We start from the raw sequence: 22,272 nt of genomic DNA on the forward strand, positions 1-22,272 counted from the left end.
CGCATTAGATGAGCAACACCATCTCCCTAAAACACATGAGACGTAAAAGTAGACATACACACAGGAGTTATCTGGACTGCCTGTGCAGTTTGTTCAGGTTTTCAGTGATGAAAAGAAAGCTGTGGGAAGGCTCTCTGGAAGCACTTTTCCGTCTCACTTCGTAAGCCCAGAGCCCTGCTCCTACTCAGCCGAATCCAGGAAAAGACAGCTGAGTTGTGAGGACGGGGAATCAAGATGAGATTTCATCTTCCAGTGTAAAATGTTCAAAATTCACCATCCAGTAGTCTCATTTTATCAGAGTTGAACTGTCTCTCGTCTGACTGCCAGACCTTGCCTCTCTTCCTAGACGCCTTGCTATCTCCTCAGAGGAGATGTAAAGGAAATCCGTGTGGAAATCCTGTCACACCTGCCTCAGTGCACATCCACTGCCCTGTGACTCTGCCCTGAGTCTCTAGCTACTTTAAAGGATCGAAGGGTGTATCTTCTCTTGAATACGGGCTCTTTTTAAAAAATGTAAAATACAATATATTGTAAAATAGACATATGATAAAATTTAACATTTTAACTGTTTTTAAGTGTACAGTGCTGTGGCCCTAAATACATTCACAACGTTGTGCAACCATCACCACCTTCCATTGCCCAAACGTTTTCATTTCCTCAGTGGAAACTCTGCACCCATTAAATACGAGCCCTCCCAGACCCCTCCCCGCCCCCGTCTCTGGCAAGCACCACTGTACTTTCTGAATCTATGAATTTGACTCATCTAGGAACCTCCTCTAAGTGGAATCACACATTTTTTTGTGACCGCTTATTTCACTTAGTGTGATGACCTCAGGGTTGGTCCATGTTGTAGCATGTGTCAGAATTCCCTCGCTTTATAAGGCCGAATAATATTGTGTTGCATGTAAATACCAGGTTCTGCTTATCCACTCATCAGTGGGTAGACACTTGGGTTGCTTTCACCTTTTGTCTCCTGTGAATATGCTGCTATGAACATGGGTGTACAAATAGCTGTTTGAGTCCCTGCTTTCATTTTTGGGAGTCTATATCTAGAAGTATAATTCCTGGATTACAGGGTAATTCTACATTTAATTTCTTGAGAAATCACCATGCCATTTTCCATAGCAGCTGCACCCTTCTACATTCCCATCAGCAATGCACAAGGGTTCCAACTTTTCCACATAATTACTAACACTTACTATTTTCTGGTTTTTTTTAAATAGTAATCATCCGAATGGGTGTGAAGTGGATACAGGCTCTTAAGATCACTGTCAATCCAAGATTACTGATCTGCCACTTTTACTGGAGATCCTCTGTTTCTCTTTAAAGTGAGGCATTCTCTCTAGACATCTCCCCTTCTATCTCACTTGCTCTTTCTTGCACAATTACCAAAAAATTCCCACCATAGTTAATACCATACTGTGTGTTAAGGTTTACAACACGCTGCAATATGAATTATTGTAAAAGATCATCAGCATTGAGAGGAAGGCAGGGTAGGTGTTATCTGAATTTTCGTTCACAAATAAGGAAAATGAGGCTCAGAGGGTTTAAGGGGGTTGCATAAGTCACAGTATAGGTAAGGGTCAGTTCATTCCATCCAATACATCATACTGGTTCTCAGAATGACCCTGCTTTTAATTTTTTTTGAAGTGCAGTCAGTTACAATGTGTCAATTTCTTGTGTACAGCACAATGTCACAGTCATGCATACACATACATATATTCGTTTTCATATTCTTTTTCATTAAAGGTTATTACAAGATATTGAATATAGTTCCCTGTGTGGAAGAAGCTTGTTTTTTTAAATCTATTTTTATATATAGTGGCTAACATTTACGAATCTCAAAACTCCCAAATTTACCCCTTCCCACCCCCTTTCCCTGGCTACCATAAGATTGTTTACTACGTCTGCAAGTCTGTTTCAGAATGACCCTGCTTTTGATGCTAAGTTTATTAATACATCATTTAAGCTATAAACAAGAACATAGTACTTGCTGTTTAACAAGAAAGAACAGGCACAGAGGCTACAAACAAATACTGTGAGCTCACTTAAGGGGCCAACACTCAGGTGTCCCCAGTCCAGGTGGCACGGAAATTGGGGTCTAACAGAAACAATCTAGGATGACTTTTATCTAATTATTGTAGAATAGCCCTCCTTAACAGAAATGGACACATCTTGAAAATGTACCGCATGTCTCCTCTTGATTTATCATTATCAAGTGATCTCTTTCTGCTTATCCAGGGCTACTCAAATTAGAGAGATGTGGTGGTCATTCAAGAGTTTATTTCTGAATATTTGTATATCATTCTCTGCTAAAAACACAAAAGCGTTGAATTTGCCAAGGACAGTGCTATTAGTGCTATTGCATAATTGTCAAGTTCAGTAGTGGTGACTTATTATACTGGGTGACAAGTATTAATATCAAAATATTCTAGCTACAAATCAATGAATGTTTCTCAGCTGGGCATGATTTCCCTCCAGGAGATACTTGGTAATTTCTGGAGATTTTGTTTGGGGTGTGTGTGGTGGGGGAGGTGGTTACTGGCATCTGGTGGGTAGAGGTCAGGGACACTGTTCAACATCCTAACAATGCACAGGGCAGCTTCCACAATAAATGATTTTCTGGTTCCAAATGTCAACAGTGCCAAGGCTGGGAAACCCTGAAATAAATGTCCTCATTACAACTCTGCAAGAATCATTGGGAAGTATTGGAATTTTATAGCCAGAGAAGCTAAAGCCACGTGTCTTCACACGAGAAGTACAGGCCCTCCCGGAGGGTCAGGGTAACGATCCAAACCAGCTTCCTCAGGGACACTTCAGAGGAAATCTCAGTTCATGTGTTTCCTGCATGGGTTTACCCATATGAAAAAAAAATTTTTAACTCACCTTGATCATAATACTTACCTGAATACCTTTTACAGTACCAAAAATGAACACGGAATTTCCTTTTTCTCCTTTTTTTCCAGGAAGTCCCTGAAAATAAAATATTCACTTAAAGGGGAAACACTATTACTATTTCAGTATTTTCTTTTCCAAATAAAATATTACTCACCAAGAAAACTAGCATTATAATCATATTTCACTAGTGGAGATTTCTTTATTCTCATCATTACCATTGTCCTAAGGTGCTCACATATATTCACTCCATATTTGGTGAAAATCTATTAAGGAATCTCCTAAGACTGACCATCTGCTAATATGTATAATAATATATATAATGCCATATATAATATATAATGCATGTATGTATAATATATTATAAATATATAATATACATTTTAATAGATTATATATAATATACATTACTATACTTACAGATATTTACTAATTATTTTTCCTCACAACATAATACACATAATACTTGGATTATTCTTATAGGTAAACAATTTTGAAACTGTCAGCTAATAATTTATGCCCTAAGATTAGGGGAAAAAAAAGATTTTATCCATTTCAGTATTTTTATTCAAAACATAGCCTGTGTATACTTTGAAAAATTAATTTTTAAAAATCATTAAGTGCTCCTTTCTGGAGTTTTTGTACGCAGCTGCAAGTTTGTTTACTTAGAGTTTTTTTAAAAAGTGAATGAAATATCTCAGTGTATTTTTCCTCCATAATTTTCATACTTAGTATCCTAAGATAGCTTAACTTGGTTACCACATAAAAATTCTACCATTGTCATATATCAAGTTTCCTATGAAGGACATGCAGATTTCAGAATTAATCCCTCTCAGGAGAGGGCTTGACTTTGCTTTCAAGTGGGAGATACCAAACCATTTTGTGGTCAGTTACATCAACAATTTCCTTGAGAAATCAGATTTGCTTCCACAGGCCATTCCTGCTTCTCACGGTTCCAATATGTGTGAGTTTCAGTCCCACAGATAAGTTACATTACGCCAGTCCTCCAACAAACTGGTTCAAATTTCAGTTCCCACTGTGTATTAACTGAATCACTGCAGAAAATACAGACATCACTGGAAGCTCACTGGTCCACAGACCACCAATAAGGAACAGGTGCGAATCACGATAGCTGATGGACTGCATCTCTCCTTTCAAAGCCTGTCAGCGACTTGTCACTAACGTCTGTTAGTCAGTCCACACACAGACAGCGAAACGTGTAAGCTGTGTTGCCCCTTGTCTCCCGGTGATAAACCCAAACAACATTTCATAAAAACAAATCACCAAAAGAGAGCATTGGCCGACAAAGTTGAAAATGAAGTGGGGAAATGAAAAATGATAATACTGGAGATGAAGTCCAACTAGAATGTAAGTGGGGCTATGGAAGAAACAGCTATTGTGGGAATGCTGAGGCTGCTGTCATTCAGGCCAGAGGGACTCAGTGAAGACAAACTTATCGACATAACTGAGGGAAGCAGTTGTGACCAAAAGGATGAAGATAACCAGAGGAAGTGACACAGGCAGAACAACTGCATGCTAAAGGAACTCCTGGAGATATTTCACAACACCGGAGCTGGTCCAAACTTAGAAACGAGTATGATGATTCACCAAAGCATATAAAACCCAATTCACTTCATACCCTAAGTTACAAGGCCAGAAGGCAAGCACAGTTCAAACTTGATAAGTTTTTACAAAGAAAGAAAACCCTTTAATCCTCCATGTTTCGTCTGTTTTAGATTACAATGTCCTAAATAAACAGTAGTTTTTAAAATTTTTCCCTATATGCTTATAACTGGAAGTAAGAGAGTTTTTAATGTTTTCAACAAGATAACTTAAAGATCATAGAACAATAGTAATTTTCCCACTGGAGGTTAACGTGGCTTTGTGTGCCCTCAAATTGCATATTATTCTTAAAATCTTACACTCCTGTGCAGATTGAGGACTGCTGATACATGAAATGGGTCAAGGGAAAGAAAACTGCTTTGCAAAGAGACCATAAGGACAAACGTCCGTATTGCAGTCAGTACTACATGCTGTGTTAAAGCTAAAATGGAGAAGCCCACTCTCTTGATTGTTCATAGATGCTCAGTAGAATGAGGTGTGATCCAGTCTGAAGACTTTAAGCAAAAAATGTGCGTTCAGCAGACTGCACTTGAGCTTTCAAATAGCCGAGTTTGAAAACAAAGGGTGGTTGAGAAGCTTAACAATGAAAGTTAGTTGTTACTTGGTTTGTCACAAGGAAAAAGTGAAGATGGAAATTTCTTTTCGAGTTCTGTGCTCAGATGGTTACCACAAGAATCTGGAGCAAAATGAAAATGCATAGAAAAAAGCAAGAGGCCTGTGGTGGTGATGAAAAAACCTTTTAGGAGTCTTGGGAAATGACATTTAATTAGGGAAGTGGAAAGTCTGAAAAACAGTGACTGAAAGTCAGTATTAAATCCTCTTCAGTCTTTATTTAAGTGAGAAAAAGGAAAAGAAAGAGAGAAAAAGGGGATATAAGTGGTGAAGATTAGTTCTTGCTAAAGTTATGTTTAAAATAAAAGTTCAAGTTTTTGCAGGAAAAAATTAACTAAAAGCAGTAGAGTTTTCTTAAGTGCTAGATATTGTCAGCTGTTTCTGGACCTCCGTTCCAAACCCCTACCATTTATCTTTTTGCATTATGGGGGTAGAAAGCTAAAAACTACATTTCCCAGACTGCTTTGCAGCTGGATGTGAAGTAGGTTCCACCTGGGAAATGTACTTATGAGATGTGGAAGGTAGGAGTGAGGAAGACATCCTCTTCTGATACTGCTGATGCTGTCAAGCAGGAAGGCAGGAATGTGAGTGTTGCTGGTGTCTTGACATGGGGATGAGAGGCAGTGGCTGAGGTACAAGGGCAGCTTCCGAAGTCTGAATCTCAGCTAAGTGTGAGCCCTTGAAATCCGTAGTCCTGGAGTAACCCTGGAGTTTCAATCCTCCAGCCATTACAATAAGTGCCAAATTCCCTGTGTTGAACTCCTTTCTGCTTGAAATACCTAGAGGGGCTTACATGTCTGCAGTGAACACTGAGTGATAAACAATGTAAGTTTTGCTAACTGGTGTCCTGGCTCCCTTCCCCTCCTATCCATTCTCTGTACAGCAGCCAGCAGCATCTTCATAGAACATCAGTCAGACCCAATCGCCTCCTTCCTTAAGGCCATCCAGTGCCTTCCCACGGGCATGGGAAAGAAAACCCTGCCTCTCTTTACACAGTCTACAAGGCCCCCTGTGTTCTAGGTCCTGCCCACCTCTCTGTCCTCATCCTTCAGTCACCCCCGTGTGTTCATCATGCTCCCAGCACACTTGTGTTAACTCTGTTTCTTGAACACATCAAGCCTGTTCACACTGGAGGGCCTTTTCACTTAAGAGTCCCACTAGGATGAGCTGTGGCAGTCTTACTGGGGGGCCTTCTGGGCCAAAAGCTCCTCTTTCTCCTGGAAACCCTGGATCACCTCTTGAGCCATTGTAGCCATCTATGCCAGGTTTGCCTCTGGATCCAGGAGGCCCCGGGTGTCCCTACAGAAACAAAATTACAGGTGAAGAATTTTTGCAAGAATACCGTAACAACAAGGTTATGCAATATGGGTCCCCAAATACGGTGATTGGGACGTGCATGCTGTTAAATTTTGTGAAATTTCCTTCCCCTCTCCACAACTACTATGTAGCAAAGAAAAAATTAAGTAAATTTATTTTAATAGTTCCCAATTTAAATTAATTTAGTTTGAAGGACTTGGGGAGATTTGGGAGGAAATCTTCCTTGAAATCCTTAAAAAGACTCTAATGAATTGTGAAGTCCCCTGAATACCTCTTCCTTCTTTCATTTGGTTTTCATGTTAGCAATGAGAGTTTTAAGCCCACTTCCACCACTGGGAGTTACTAGCATATAAAATCTTTGGTAATGAGCATACATTTATTTCTAGAACATTGTGACGTGACAAGCATATCTAGCTGATATTTTGGAATGCTTTTCTCTAATCTCTTTCAACACCTTGCTTGTCAAGTAAAGTGTTTTGATCTCAGAGTTATTACATGAAATTGAAATGCAGGTACCCTGGCATTTACTAAAATGAGAAAATACAAAGGAGTTTGCCATATATATAATATATATTATGTATTATATAAAAATATATATATTTGAACGTGTGCTTTTAAGGACTTCGATGAGTGTTTCTCTCTCCTTAAAAAAAAATGGAGAAAATTTAAGGATACTTACAGGTATTCCATCCAAACCTGGAAATCCAGGAACACCTGTTGGACCCTAAAATCCCAGAAAATAAAACAATGATATAAAAGCTACTAAATTATTAGATTAACAGGTTGATTAACTTGAAAATATGAACCATTAACTCATTTTTTTAAAAACCCATAGCAGTCATTGTCACTTGTTTTTACATTAATGAGCTCGAATGCAGCATTTACAGATCAACACTTTGTGCTTCTCTTTTTGTACTTAGGAAGCCAACTTGGCCACATCATTTCAAAGAATAGGTTCCAGATCCTATAAACTGGACATTCAACTTCTCAGAGTCTGTTTATCCTAGAGAAACACACACTGAAATGCAAACACAGGTAATTTGCAGGACTGTCTCTGCACACCTACCCTACACAGAGCTGGGATAGGACTGCAAATTCTCATCAACAGGGAATACACTGTAGGTTTATCCATATTATGGCCTCTAATACAGTGTTTTTAAAGGAATAAGTTCAATCTCTATAAACGGATACGGAATGATCTGTAAGCCGGATGGCTGAGTAACAAAAGAAAGGCTCAGCATGACACATATAATATCATTTAGGTTTTTAAAAAGCCATTTAAAGAGTACAACCCCTCCCCGGGTCCACGCATGTATGTAAGTGCCTAGAATAGATCCAGAAAGGCGGGCTTCTCCAGAAGAGGGCTAGGAATGAGGGCTGATTATGGAAGAGGAGTTTAGACCATTTATTATAAGGTGCAGATAGGTATTACTTGTGATTTTAAAAAAAATCTGGCATATTAATGCTGGTAAGTGGTTAAAGGGACTTTTTCACTTATGAAAAAGCTCACCTTGTCACCTTTGTCACCTGCTGCTCCAGGAAGGCCACTGTCACCTTTCATCCCTTTCTCTCCTGGAATTCCAATGGGTCCTGGAGGCCCCAGGGGCCCAATAGGACCCTGTGGCCCAGGTGGTCCTGGGTGACCCTAAGAAGAAAGATTAAAAAGGTGGGGGCGGATGATTCTTAAGTAGCATTTTCTAACACAAATATACAGTCACTTGGATTCACAAAAGGCTAGAAAATTAAAGATGGAGGAGACTCTAGTAATAGAAGCACAAACGATCAACCAATTACAAAAAGAAAGAAAATTGTTGTCTTTTTCAATCCGAATTGAAGCTGTACAAAAAAATCTGAATTACTGCATGTACACACACACACACATCTATAAACCGATTATAACTCTCTTACTATTTTCATTTCACCATTGGCATTTATAAATCCCGAGCTATTTAGTGAAGTAAGGAATTTTTAAGAATCAAAGTCTCAGTACCATGATGTTAGAGACACGAATTAAGAGTGAGGAAAAATGGCCAGCCCTTCTGCTTACTTCAAATAATTTGTCTGCGCTTTTAGGGAGAAACATTTCTGTTTTTTAACTGTTTTTATCTAATTTCTTATTCATAATTTGGAAGTAGGCTCTCCATGTCACATTATATTTATGCAACTTTCTTTCCACAAATGAAAAGGCCACCTCTTATTTTAGGTGAAGTCATTTCATGAACTCAGTTCTCCTCCTGAACCCCCAGTAGGAACATTTCTGGCACAAAGATGAGGAGCTCCCTGCTCCCTTGAAGCCCATTCTCCGAGGCACTGAGATGCCCTGGTGCAGTGAATTCATGTTCAGTTGTTACAGCAAGTCTCAAGGCTCTTTCTATTTGGAGTAGGGAAGTTGCCTCAGAGGGGCACGCTCCCTTGACCTCCACCCCCGTGATGTTTCTCCCTCCCATGTCCCAGGCACCGGTGTCTCTCTCCACAACCCCTGCCTCCACGGTTCCCTCCAGGATGGAAATTTTAAATGCTGTGGATCCTAATTCCCCCATGCATCTCAGCACAGGCTTCTCTAACTTCCAGATGATCATACTTTCCTGATATTATAGCTGCCTCCTTGACATCTCCTTAATACAAGGGTACCTCTGGCTTAAAAAAAATCCAAAATGGAACTCTTGATTGTCCCCCTGAATCTGAGCTTCCATCCACCTTCCCTATTTACCCAGAATCCAGCCCCAAAATCCTGGGAATCATCCTCGATAATCTTTTTCTGCCACACCTACATTTAATCCATGATCAGCTCCTAGCACTTCACTTGCAAAATGGATCTGAAACTCACCCATTTCATTGTCTCCCTGTTGCTACGCTGGTGCAGGCCAGCATCCTTGAGAACATTGCTCTGGCCTCCTGAGTGGTTCTCCAGCTTCGTCTTACCCTCCTCCCAGCCTCTCTCCAGAGAGCAACCCGAGTGACATTCAAGCAGAAATCAGATCACAACACACAACTGCTTTTTAGAGTTTCTTCGTCTTCCCGCTGAATGTAAAATAAACCTCATGTCTCCATCAAGGCATCCTGTCCACTGCCATCTTAGCATCCTAGCAAATCATATTTTTAAATTATGAAGAAGAAACAGTGTAATGTGTGTCCAGGCTCTGCAGTCAGCACCCTGCACGTGAAGCCCAGGATTACTTACTAGCTGTGTGACCTTGGGCATGTTTCTTAACCTCTCTGTTCCTCAGCTGTCTTATCTTGTCAGTGGCTTGTGGATATAAAAAGAATAATGCCTGTAAAGTGTTTAGCATAGGGCTGGCACAATACTGCTAGCTATTATTATACATTACTGTTATTACAAATAGTTTATTGTTACTTAAACGGGGGGTGGGGGGGAAGCCATATAGCATATGATCCCACCTGCAGAGAAACAAATGGACAGACATTTTCTCTAAATATGTTTGTAAAGGAACATTTCTAGAAGGATATACAAGAAATGGCATATCATCACGTCTCAGGAGTGAGAAATGCAAGCCGGGGCAATGATTCATTCTGTTTTGTGAGCATCTTACCATCAGCAAACGTGACTTTTATAATAAATATTAATTACCATTTCTCTTTCATCATTCAGTCATTGGCTCAACAAACATTACCAACAGCCTTTAACATCTGCCTAAATTTTATAAATCAAAATCTATTTGTACTTGCCCTTCTTTACAAGAGCTATTATTTCTTGAGTATCCAAAGAACGACTGACAGCTTAGAAATTTCAAGGAAGTTTAAATGTATAAATATGTGTTACAAAAAATAAATAAATAAAATTAAGATATAATTATATGGGTGCAAAGCACTGGGGGGCATTTTGAGGGCATGCCAATTCACTCAAGATATCACACAATTTCTGAACTACAATCTAAAAGTAAGAATAAATAATGACTTCAGCAGACCTTTTCTACCTGTGTTAATCAGTCTCACTTGGTTTGGATTAATTACCCTAAGTTAAAAGCTCCCATTTTTCCTAAATATAAGGCTCAGGACATAACTGCTTTTTCATTAAGTTTGGGAATTATCTTTTTGTCTTACATACGGTTCACACAAAAATTCCTCAGTTTTCTTTTGTGAATGCTGCACTTGACAATAATGTATTATTTTAAAAACGACAAAATGCGTATTTGAGCATAAAAGGGTAACAGAAAGGATACCCAGTTCACTGGCTAGAAATCTCTTGAACGTGTTTCCTTCTAGACACGCGATGCCCAACCCAGGGAGTTAACGGAACTTTGAGGAGGAAACGAAAAGCAGTAGAAATGTTCAGCACAGCGGCAGGAATGGTGGCACTCCGTTCAGTACAGATATGTGTCCTGATTTGGGAAAATGCCCTCTAAAACCCCCTCAGACAGCAATGAAACGAGGGATGGTTAGATTAAATTCTTCGTCCCCACTTCTTCCCTCCTCCCCTGACCCTGATCTGCCACGCCGACTTCCTGGCCGTGTCTGATCAAGCACTGTTCTTTCACAGGGTCCTGTCCCAGAAGTGTCCCTCCCAACCCCTCCAAGTCATCTGTCAATCCTCCCCTGGAAAGACTCCGCTGATCTCCTGCCCTCCCCAACACCCTTCAGAGTCAGATGCCTCTCCCAGACGCCTCTCTAGCCACACATGTCACCGGTTACTGTGATCACCTCTTTGTCTGTGTGGCCCCAGCCCCACACCCACCCGACCATGAGGGTCCTGGAAGGCAGAGTCCAGATGCCCAAGGCCATGAAGTAAGCAAGGCAGAGAGCAAGAAATACTTAATAAAAGAATGCGGTCAGACCCCCATCCACCAAGGGAAGACTGTAAATGAGGGGAAGGATCTGCTTTCCCCGGTCTCTGAACTGCCATCCCCAGAAGTCTGGCTGCCAGTAGTTAGCGGATCTGAGGTGATTCCACACTGGGGTGAGCAGAGCAGGGGTCCTGAATGCAGCGATGCTGGTGTGTACCGCTGTTGAGATAGAACTCAGGCGTGTTCTGTCTTCTTTCCAACTACAGTCAACAGCAAACACAACCCCTACTTTGCCAGTGAAATAACTAACAGACAGTGCTAAATGCCTACCTTTTACAGGGAAGACTCTGTGGTTTGCTTTATATGCAGTGCTGTTTTTTCATATTAATCGGTACTTTATCATAAGATAATTTTTTTGAAGAAATACACCAAAACTGGTGTAACAGTATTAAATCTGTCAGAAAGCTGCTCACAAAAACTTTCCAAATAGCAATCTTTGAAATAGTCATTGCTAGTTTGCCCAACTTGAGTAAATAATTTATCCTCAGTAATGTAGAGAATAATTCCACTTTCATTAAATTATTTCATATAAAAGGAGTCAGTTTGAATAAAACTATGTTTATAAGTAAATATTTGAGCTTACTCATTCATCAGGCTGTACTAAAATTAACTTCAGGATGAACAGGCATAAACAGCAAGCCCAGAAAAGACATTTCTAGAGCTACAGAATTATTAAATAATGGCTGGAATTTTGCACCTTTAAAAAAAATTTTTTTTAAAGAAATACCCATGATATGGATTTGTGGCACTGCATTCACTGTAGCAAAAAAGAAAAAATGCCCAGGGGAATAATGACTGGCTTTCAGATGTAGGATCCCTGATTTTTTTTTTTTCTTTTTGTGCTACTGTGTGCATGGAATTGCCTCTGCTGTTTATGACTTTCAGCGAGAGACGGAGAAGTGAGAAAACAGACTCACTGAATCCAGAAATGACAATCGGCTTGACAGCCGAGGAAGCTCTGGCATGCCATGGGAAGCCACCAGGTCATCGCTTTCTATCCAAAGGCCAAGCTGACACCGAGTCATCAGACCCGTTACAGGCGCCTCCCCACTGTGGCCACAGCAGCACCGGGTCCCGGGCCAGCTGTACAAATAAAGGATGAAGGCGATCGGAGTGGACAAGGAATCGCACGCCTGCCCGGCTCTCTGAGGCCAGAACATTCCTTTAGGATTCTCCCTTGTTAATCATCTGTGTCAGACACGTCTCTTGAGCTGGGCTAAGATCAGACTATTTTTATTTCACAACGACTTAGGGAGACGAGACCAACAGATAAGAGCATATGTACAGTTTAAAAACCAAAAATCTTCAAATCAGCCTTTGAATGAATGAACGAGTAAATGAAGAAGAACGATGCTTTTATTATTCTAGTTACATTAAGCTGGGTTATGCACCTGCTCGTGTGCATACTTTACCCCATTTAATCCAACCGGCAACACTGAGAAATACAGGTTATTATCTCTGTATAATGAGGAAGGCCTACTAAGGGGGTATAACTTACTCCAACTCACTCACGTCCCCAGTAAGTTTGAGTTCATACCTCGATCAGTTTCTCTCAAAATCTCTCCTCCTTCCCTGGCTCCAAACTGGCACATTGGAGGGTCCCTGCACTAAACCACACTCACAGCATGCCTACAGCAACATTCCAATGGCTTCCAGCCTCATCTTATTTTTAAACTTCTAAAAATGTATCTTGATGTTCTCCTATAAAGTTTTTTTTAAGAAAACAATAGTATTCATCAAATTAATTAAAGACCTCTATTTTTGTGGTTCTCAAATCTAACCTTCTAGTCCCAGCCTAGATCTCTGACTGTTTTCGAGAAACTTCTTTGAAACTTCTTCCCTGTAAATTTACACTCATCATGTCGGAAGCTGAGCTCACCACTCTCAGACTAGTTTCCCTGCCTTTTTCTTCCAACTCAGCAGACGGCAACCTGGTTCCTTCCAGCATCTAAGCTCACCCCACCCAGCTGTCAGCGCTGGCTGACCCTCTTTCCCTCCTTCTCCATGTCTGTCCCATGACCGAGTCTATCACATCTTTCTTTGAATTAAACCTCAGGTGTCTGTCTTTCTTTCATCCCACTGTGGAGACCCTGGGTCACAGTCTGTCATCTTACATGGGTTATCCAAGCACCAGCCTCCCCCGCTTCCCTAAATCCAGTCTCCTCCCCACTTCCACATAAAGCTGTCAACTAATCTCCAGTCTTCCCTTGGCTGTGTCACTGCTTTCGTCAATCCCTGCAGTGAATACGGTCTACCTTCCTCCACCCCAGCCAACCCTTTTCCCTGTGGTGTCCACACCTACACCCTCTGCTCCAAACACACTTCTGCCGTCGGTTTGCCTGAAGTAATAGCAGCCTCTGTCCAACTGAAGCTCAAATTCAACCTTCCTCTAACCAAAACGACAATGGTGATGATGGTGATGATGATGGTGGTGATGGTGATGATGGTGGTGGTGCGAGGGTACCACTCACAGAGCACTTCCTCCATCCTGGGCACTAACACAGCACTGCAGTTCTTCTCATGGAATCCTTACATCCTTAAAGCAGAAAGTCATCCTGTGTCTGCCTTTTCATTCCCAAATGAGGAAGCCAAGGCTCAGAGAGACAGAGCAAGTGACCCGAAGCCACCCGGCTATCACATGGGGAAACAACGTCACACCCTCTCTTCAAAGTTACCGCTTCCCTTTTAACCCCAATCCTTATCAATCTCACTCTCGTACAAACTCTCACTTCCACCCTCAAACAATTAACACCTAAAAAGGTTCATCACCTATTTTTCATTATTGTTTGCTGACTACTACTTTAATTAGCTTGGGGTGATGTTGTCTAGTAAGATTCTTGATCCTTGTACATTTTTTTATTACCACCTCAGCACCTTCGCTACTGCGTTGCACAGTATAAATTCTAAACATACACTCACGGACTTTTTATAATTAAAATTAACAAAGCATTCAGCAGCAACCTCTGCCTTGTTTATGCTTGACTGTAACTCAACGAGTAGGCCACTAGGTGACACTATAACACTTCTTAAACCCTCACACAGGACTTCAATGCCCAGCCTAAATCCTTTAGCTGGTCCTTCCAGGGCCCTCCTCTATAACACGGAGGAAAAACATGTTGGCGATCTGGAAGGACTGTGAAATAAATAAAAAAGATGTTACTCAAAGAATAGACAGTCTAAGCAGACTGGACTTCAGAGTGTTTTCTTGTACCTAAAGTCCACCTCACTGAATGAGGGGATAAATTAATCAGTTTAGCCTGGAGTAAGACTGACTCAGAATTTTCATCTGTGGTTTTTTTTGGTTTTTTTTTTTTTTTTTTTTTTAATGGCAGTAAAATTATTATTATTTATTTTTTCAGAAATGTAAGCAAGACAGTTCTGCGGTCTTCCAAACCAGTCAGGTCATTTATTAAAGACTTCTTTGAGCAGTAAGGTGTATTTTCTGTATCTTTTTCCTTCCACTTTTATTGAGATACAGCACCTTGTAAGTGTAAGATGTGCAGCATAATGATTTGACTCCCACACATCATGAAATGACTCCCATGGTAAGTTGAGTGAACATCCATCATCTCATAGAGAAACAGGTAGAAAAAGATCAGCTGCTTCTTGAGAGCCAGCTTGGTGCAGTGGAAAGAACACTGCACAGAAAACCAGAAGACACGGCTTTGCCACTGAGCACTATGTAAGCTCACCCCCTGAACCAGGTCATGGAAGAGCGGTTTTCCTATTTTCAAAAGTGGTGTCACATCAGCCCAGCATCGTACACCTGCTGTGGGACCTGGATGGGCTATGCTTGGAGCTCTTGCCCAGGGAACTGGAATCCAGGCGTCTCTCCGTCTGTCTTCGCAATAGTAATCTTAAACTTAGCCTCCTGAGACGTTTTCCCTAATATATCCCCCAACCCCCCGCCACTACTAGAGTCTCCGAAGAGCAGCCAGAATGATCTTGTAACATAAATTCAGCTAGTTCCCACCCTTCCTAAAATCTTTCAGAGCCCTCCTTATTATTCAGGATAACCTGTAACTGCTTTTTCAACTGCATCCCTTACCACCTGGTCCCTCATCTACATGATCAAACCTGTCTGATCACTGGTGGTCCCTCAAACACAAAAGCCCTGAGAAAGAGAGGCTGTTCTCTCTGCCCAAATGCTTTCAGTGGTTTGAATGGTGGCCACAAATAGATATGCCCACACCCTAACCTTGGAATTTGTGACATCCCCTTGGATGACAGAAGATGGGATAAAGTTAAGGATCTCAGAGGAGGAGCTTGTCCTGCCTTATCCAGGTGGGCCCTCGGTGCCATCACATGTATCCTTCTAAGAGGGACCAAGGGGAAGATGTGATACAGACACACAGAGGAGAAGGCGACGTGAAGATGGAGGCAGAGGTAGGAGTGATGCAGCCACAAGCCAAGAAATGCCAGCAGCCACCAGAAGCCGGAAGAGGCAGAGCATGGATGTCCCCTGTTGCCTGCCTCTGGAGAGAGCATGGCAGGCGACATCTTACTGGTGGACTTCTGGACTCTAGGACTTGTGAGAAAATAAATTTCTGTTGTTTCAAGCCACTAGGTCTGTTATGGTCATGGTTACAGCAGACCTAGGAACTAATGTAACACACTAGGTGACCTCTGGTTCCAACAAGGCCAAGCTCTCCCCGGCACCGCCCACCACACATACAGGCTCCTGTGCTAAACCAAGTTGGGGCACCAAATTACCCCCCCAGGGAGGGAGCCAGGATCTTGGTCTGTTCTTACCCCTGATCCCAAGCACCGAGACCACCTGACCCCGGCACTCATCAGGGACCCAGAAATAATGGCAGGAGGGTGAATCTGTCTCCTGCTGGACTCCACCTCCATCCCACGGGGACCATCGTCTGTCCCCTAAGCCTCAGAGCCTCCTCAGATGCCATGGTGAAGGCTTGATGGCCACTGGCTGAATGAATGGAATGAATGAATGGTTATTTGCTGAATGAATTGCAAATAAGATTGTATAACAGAGTGGGAGAAAAAAGAATCCTGGAGACATAGCTGTTTCCCTGTGGATTTCTTGGCTACTTGCTAAAATGGTGCTTGAAAGGAAAAAATATACTTTTCTTTCCTAAAAACTCTGTAATTCAGCGTCTTAACTAATTTAGTCAGATGCTACCCTTGCGCTAGACAGGCATTCTCAGAGTCACAAACACCGCTCCCTGGGCTCCCATTTGGAACACTCCCTGCTTTGAGGTGCACCTGATTTCTCACCAGCAGCAAGGCTGCCTCCAATTTGGTAGTGACCTTGACCCTCTCAGGTTCAGCCTGGTCCCACACTTGCTGAGCTCTGCGCCCGCTGGGCCTGGCCACAGCTCACGCCGCCGGGTCGCCCAGCTCAGCAGTCGTGGTTGCCATGGAACTGAACTCCACACAGGAGACTGAGGGCTCGGCTGCAAATCATGGCCATCTCACGAGGAGCCTGACCAGGGCAGACACGCCAAAATCGACCTTCAGACCCAATCTGAGATGTTGGCCTGTTTGGAAAATAATACAGGCAAATCATTTAATAAAAGTAGCAGGCAAATAAGCTGGTTTTCTCTCCTTTTTCAAACACAAATGCTGGATTTAAAGGGAGAGACTGTCGGCAGACTGAAAGCCACGTTAATTAGTTGGAGTTATTCCTTTATAGAGATATCAGCTCCTACTAATACCATTAATAGGCTAAATAATATAAAGTGACAGGGATGCATCATCCCTCCACCCACCAGGTCACCCACGCGCTGTTCAGAAATACATCCTCAAGCACTGACATAAGAGATCCATTCTTTTAACTTGGGCAGGTTTTTCATCCTTCAAAAATTCAGGTTAATATTCATGGCAGGGGGAATGCTTTAATAAGCCGGCAGCTTTCAGATTAAATTTTACCAGGAAATCTCTTTAATTGTTAGGTGCTATGGTTTTTTGTTTGTTTTGTCTTTTAACTCTGAATTCTGATGCTTTTACACGACAAATGCACTGTCCAACTCCTCACAGTCCCCAAGGCTGGGGGCCCCTCACTCAGGTCACCTGCTGTCCCCTGAAGGCACCTGAGTCTGTGACCTCAGGCAGGGCTTCATTTGTTAGAGAATTCTCCAGTGGGACGTAATGAGCTAGAAAGTCAGTTCTTGGAGAAGAAAGGCGTCAAAACATGAAGGGGTGGGGACAGACCAAGTCTGCAAACTTCTCCACCGTCATTGGAACTTGTTTCCATCAAAATGTAACGTAAGTGACTTATGAGAACTTCGGGACATGGAAATAATTGCTCTGAACCGTTTATCAGGCTACAGTTATAGAATGTACTAGAACACAGCTGTGTGAGTGATAAAAGAGACTGAGTTCAAGAACTCTGTGTGAAAATAAATTAATGATATGAAAAATGTTAATAAGAGTTAGAATTTCCCAAGGAAATTCTGTTTTTATCATGGAATGCAAGCTCGTAGGAGTGCAAGGCATAAATGAGTGAAACTGACAGAAAAACTACGTGTATATACGCTAGTGATTTAAAGTTTCCAAAGGAAATGTGTGATTTTGGTTTTTGAACGAAAAACTAAGACGGGCCTTGAGTTTTAAGCCATTTGACCTTCTTGTATACAAACCCACCAAATCGCAAAGTTCTATGGAGTTAACCTTTACAAGACTCCCTTGGATGGAAAACAACATAAATGTATTTTATTCTGGAAAATACTACAGAAGATGTCTTTGTTATCATGCTTGTTACTAAAGTAGAACTTATAAAAGTTCTCATTCTTGTCTAGAAAGACATGCAATTTTCCCTGCAAGGAGACATCCATCAAAAACACAGAGATTCCTCCCTTGAAACTGACAAGGAGCAATCTAAAACCCCGCCCGCGGCCACCTCATTCACATCTTTCAAGAGGGGCTACAATGAGGTTTATGGAAATGTGAGGCAGTCACACAATGTTTTGGGAGCCCATTAAGTAGCTGTCACATGCGGAAAAGTCACGCCCCACATCATGGAGCCACGGGCTGTTAGGGCTGGGAGGGGCAGGGCAGCTCTCTAGGACACACCCTGCTGCCCAGCGGAGGGCTCTGAGGCCCCAGGAGACCCAAGGGGTAATCCCCAGTGTCCTGCCCTCAGACTTGAAGTCTTTCCAGGATGTTCCTGAACCTTCAAAAGGTCTAAGTACAGCAACGGGCATATCCGTGTCTGTGGCTCAACGTGCTTATTTCTGGCCCTACCTGAAATTCACAAGGAAATCGGAACCACGCAAGATACTCATTTACTAACCGGTTTAAATGTTGTGTGGGGGGAAGACTCGGAGAGACTCCTCGATAATTCTGTTCCCCCTTCTCTTGGATATGACAGGTCTCCTGACATACACGCTGCAGGCGGCCTGGCCACCAGCTTAGGCTCCCAACTCCTGTCCAGGTTAAAGTCTGAATTGTTAAGTTATTGATTAATATGTGTGAACTACCTATGAGGTGCCATCTACTGTGATCATCCCAAAGAAATACCTCAAAAATGACCCCCAGCTCTAAAAGGGGAGAACCAAAAGTAGGCAACTTCTATTTCTAGAGGGTCCACTATGGGCCAGGAGCCAGTATAAGCACTTCACATGTGTCTGCACAACCACCTTTAGGGTCCAATCAAGAGGGTCAGGCACTTCCACACAAATGGAGCTGCAGGTCAAGGTAGGAGAAACACCACAGAGGAGAACCAGGCTCACACTGGGGGCATCCGCACTGGCTGGGACCTGGGAGGGGCGGGGGCCTTGGGGTGGGGGGATAGTGTCTCCACTGAGCTCCTCTGGGGAGGGCAGAAAAGACCAAGGCAGAGTGGAAGTGGGAAGGCATTCCAGGAAAGGGTAGAGAAGTGGGGATATCTAGATTATGCTCAAGGGAGAGTGAGGGGCTCAGCTGGTGGGAAATAGCTGAAGGGAAAACGAGGAAGACAGGTGTCAGGGGTAGACGGTGGGCCTCTAGTGGTACCATGGTGGGACTGAAGGGCCTTCTGCTGGTGCTGAGGGAACCCCTCTTGGTTCCCTGTCTTAGATGCGTCCCAGCTCCTCTTCAAACTCCAGCCTCTGTCTCCAGTTGAAACCCTCAGCCAGCCTGTCTCCCCACCACTCGCTGTAGACACAGCGGTTTTGAATTGGGGCCGAACAAACCACTCACTCAGCATCAAACCATAAGAGCGGAATCATTTCCTTCTTAGAAAGGCCTGGTGGTTCCCCTGATGGGCTGCGCTGCCTCGGGTCGAGCCTCAATCCTTGGAATTTGGTAGAGTCCTGTTTTTCAAGAGATGGTATGTGAGTTGACTCGCCTCCTCCCAAACCATCTCCTAGTCATGCACAAGCCATGCTCCCAGATTCCCAGCTGGAAAACGTCACCAGCAACTTGCAGACTTCATGAGGGACACATCTGTTTCAGGAAGGGCAGAGGTTGACCAGTGTTCTGCACACAGCTCTCCCTGACCACCCAGGAACAGCGGTGCAGACTGCAGGGTGCAGCCCACCCCCGTGAGTCCCCAGGACCCAGGGCGCTGAAGACTGGGCTACAGGAGGGACAGTGCACCCTCCCCACATGCAGCTGCTTGTGACTGCTGAACAGCCCAAGGACACAGAAGACAGAGGACCGAGGGTGTAAATATGAGGAGACCCAGGTTTGGGCAGATCCAAGTGGCCACTAAGGTTCATAAAAGTTATGGCTAAAACCGGTGCTTGAACCTGAGTATAATCAATCCTCTTCTCATTGATTACAGGGCAGATGCTGGGCTGAGGCCGCTGGAGGTGGTTCCTGCCTCTTCCACAAACTAGCAAGTCATTTACAACTCTTGGAAATTCGGATTCCTCATAGTGACCGATGGATAATCATCATCCTGGCTTCCCAGAGCTGCTGTGGGATTAGAGCCGGCACTACTGCATTTGAGGATGGATAATCCTTTGGTGTGGGGCTGCCCTGTGCATTGTAGGTAATTGGCAGCCTCCCTGGCCTGGAACCTACTAGAACCAGCAGCATCGCCCTCCGTCCAGTTGTGACAGCAAAAACAAAAAACCAAAAAAACTCTCTGGACATCATTCAATCGGAGGACCACACTAGCTGGCTTCATCAAAGCACCTGTCCCTCTTTGCTTTGTGGTGCCCACATCCCATTCCTGCCACAGAGCTGATCACGCCACTTCTCCTGGGCCCCAAGCTCGAAGGGTCTTAAAGTTTAGAGGCGCTGATTACTTTTCTTTTTTCATTTGTACAATCTTGGCAGGTTTTCACTGACAACCTCACACAAAGGCCAGACTTCTTTCCCCCGAATATCGTGTACCTTGACATGAAAAAGCTAAAGCACTTCTTAGACTGCTCATTTTTAGGGTCTTTGTTTCCTCACAAATGCAGTTTAAAAATTATATCATGAAAGAGGCTGGGGAAAGCTCAAGATGAAGTCTGATCACCAAAGTTTTTGACTTACTGAAGAAGAAACAAAGCAGTTTAAGCAGAAAGGAATCTGCCATAACTTCAAGTCAATAAGGTCACTGCTTATAGCAAAGAACTCGACAACAGAACTGCACACATATTGCACACAAACTGTGTGAAGACAAAGCTATGCTGCGGGAGAAATAGATGGTCCCTTCTCTCTGGAAGGTAACATTTCACATCCTTGTAGACTGATTTTTACCGAACTGTGCTTTTTGAGCAACACACACAGCCCTGTGGGATCAATTTGGACGTGTTTCAAACTCATCATTGATCTGCCTCAAAAATTTTCCAAATCTATTACCAGGGGGCTGCCCCAGAATTGTCCTCCTGCCCCTCCTTCAAATAGAAACCAATTACTCATATCTAAGTTTCAAGAGGAAGGTGCAGAGAGGAAAAAAAACAAGAACTGGTCATAACCAACTAAGCCCAAGATGCTGGAGAATTCGATTTCAGTGGACCTCGAGCCTCATTATATGTTCATTGTAACGCATTAGCTGCTCAGTGACACACCCACCAGCACCATGACAGCTGACGATCGCCATGACAACAGCCAGAGAAGCCCAAACAGGAACTGAAAAGAAGTGTTGTCTGGGTCCCAACCACATCCCTGTCCTCGGGTAACTCATGACTATTCCTCCCACTCCTTTCAACTCCCTCCCTTTTACCCCGACCCGTCTATATATTTGGTGTCTTCGCCCAAACTGGGTTGAGAAGTTGATATGCAAACTAGGTTCCCGCTTCTCCATTATTTGGCCACTAAAAGAAGCCTGCGTTGTTCCAGTCTCAGCATTCGTTTAATTACTGGCTGCATGAATCCAACTGGAAAAGGAACCTCCCAGGTTGGGACAGGGTGTCTCGGTCCAGGCTAGGATCGGACCAGTTCGGTTACACTCCTGCAACATACTCCTTTTCTTGTAAGGTTGTGGGGGTATTTTTAACCAAAAGGATGGTTTGAGCTAATACGCCAGCACCGATGATGAGTTAGGGCCTGCCAACTGCTGCTGTCAGAACATAAGAGAGAGGTTCATGAATGTTCAAGGGCCCCAAACCAAGAGAGCTCACGTGCATTGCAGGACAGAGGCTCTGGTGTGGTCATCAAGATTGGGTGGCCTTGAGCAAGACGCTCAGTTGCTCTGTACTGGAGTCCTTGGCACTGCAAAGCTGACACCATAAGATGATCAAGGAACTGTCTGTAAGGAGTCAGTGAGCTAAACAGAGCACACAGAACAGTGCCTGGCACTTGAGCAGCATGGAGTAAATGCAGCTATCGCTTCGATTACAGAAAGCTATTCCACAGGATTTCAACTGGTGTTGTCTAAAAAGAGTCCTGTGGTCAAACGTCTGGAAACGCTACTTTAAACAAAGTGAATTTTTTTTTTTAAACTTACTGCAGGACTTCTCAGAGCCTTTAAAATGCCAATATGCAACATGAGTATCAATATGGCGACCAGCATGTACCATTTGCACCAGGACCCTTTCTGTATAAGGTGATTGAACACAATTTTAAGAGAACAATACATTTTTGATGACTCTGGGTAGAATGTTGTACAGAAGATCTCTACGGCTTATTTATCTTGCACAACTGA

At 43.0% G+C, this 22,272-nt stretch overlaps 1 protein-coding gene and 1 long non-coding RNA gene across 2 annotated transcripts in view; one reads left to right on the forward strand and one right to left on the reverse strand.

Moving 5' to 3' along the window:
* COL4A4 (collagen type IV alpha 4 chain) overlaps nt 1-22,272 on the reverse strand; it is a 120,514-nt gene that overhangs the window by 74,604 nt on the left and 23,638 nt on the right. Inside the window, 4 exon segments of the mRNA XM_032480378.1 lie at nt 2,905-2,973; nt 6,313-6,429; nt 7,127-7,171; nt 7,958-8,092. Coding sequence (XP_032336269.1) covers nt 2,905-2,973; nt 6,313-6,429; nt 7,127-7,171; nt 7,958-8,092 — 366 coding nt within the window.
* Nucleotides 1,165-21,749, forward strand: LOC116663779. Its single transcript, XR_004320111.1, has 3 exons — nt 1,165-1,431; nt 12,354-12,362; nt 21,740-21,749. It is a non-coding gene; the product is annotated as an uncharacterized LOC116663779 (long non-coding RNA).

This window comes from Camelus ferus, chromosome 5 (genome assembly GCF_009834535.1).
Source record: "Camelus ferus isolate YT-003-E chromosome 5, BCGSAC_Cfer_1.0, whole genome shotgun sequence".
Classification (NCBI taxonomy): domain Eukaryota; kingdom Metazoa; phylum Chordata; class Mammalia; order Artiodactyla; family Camelidae; genus Camelus; species Camelus ferus.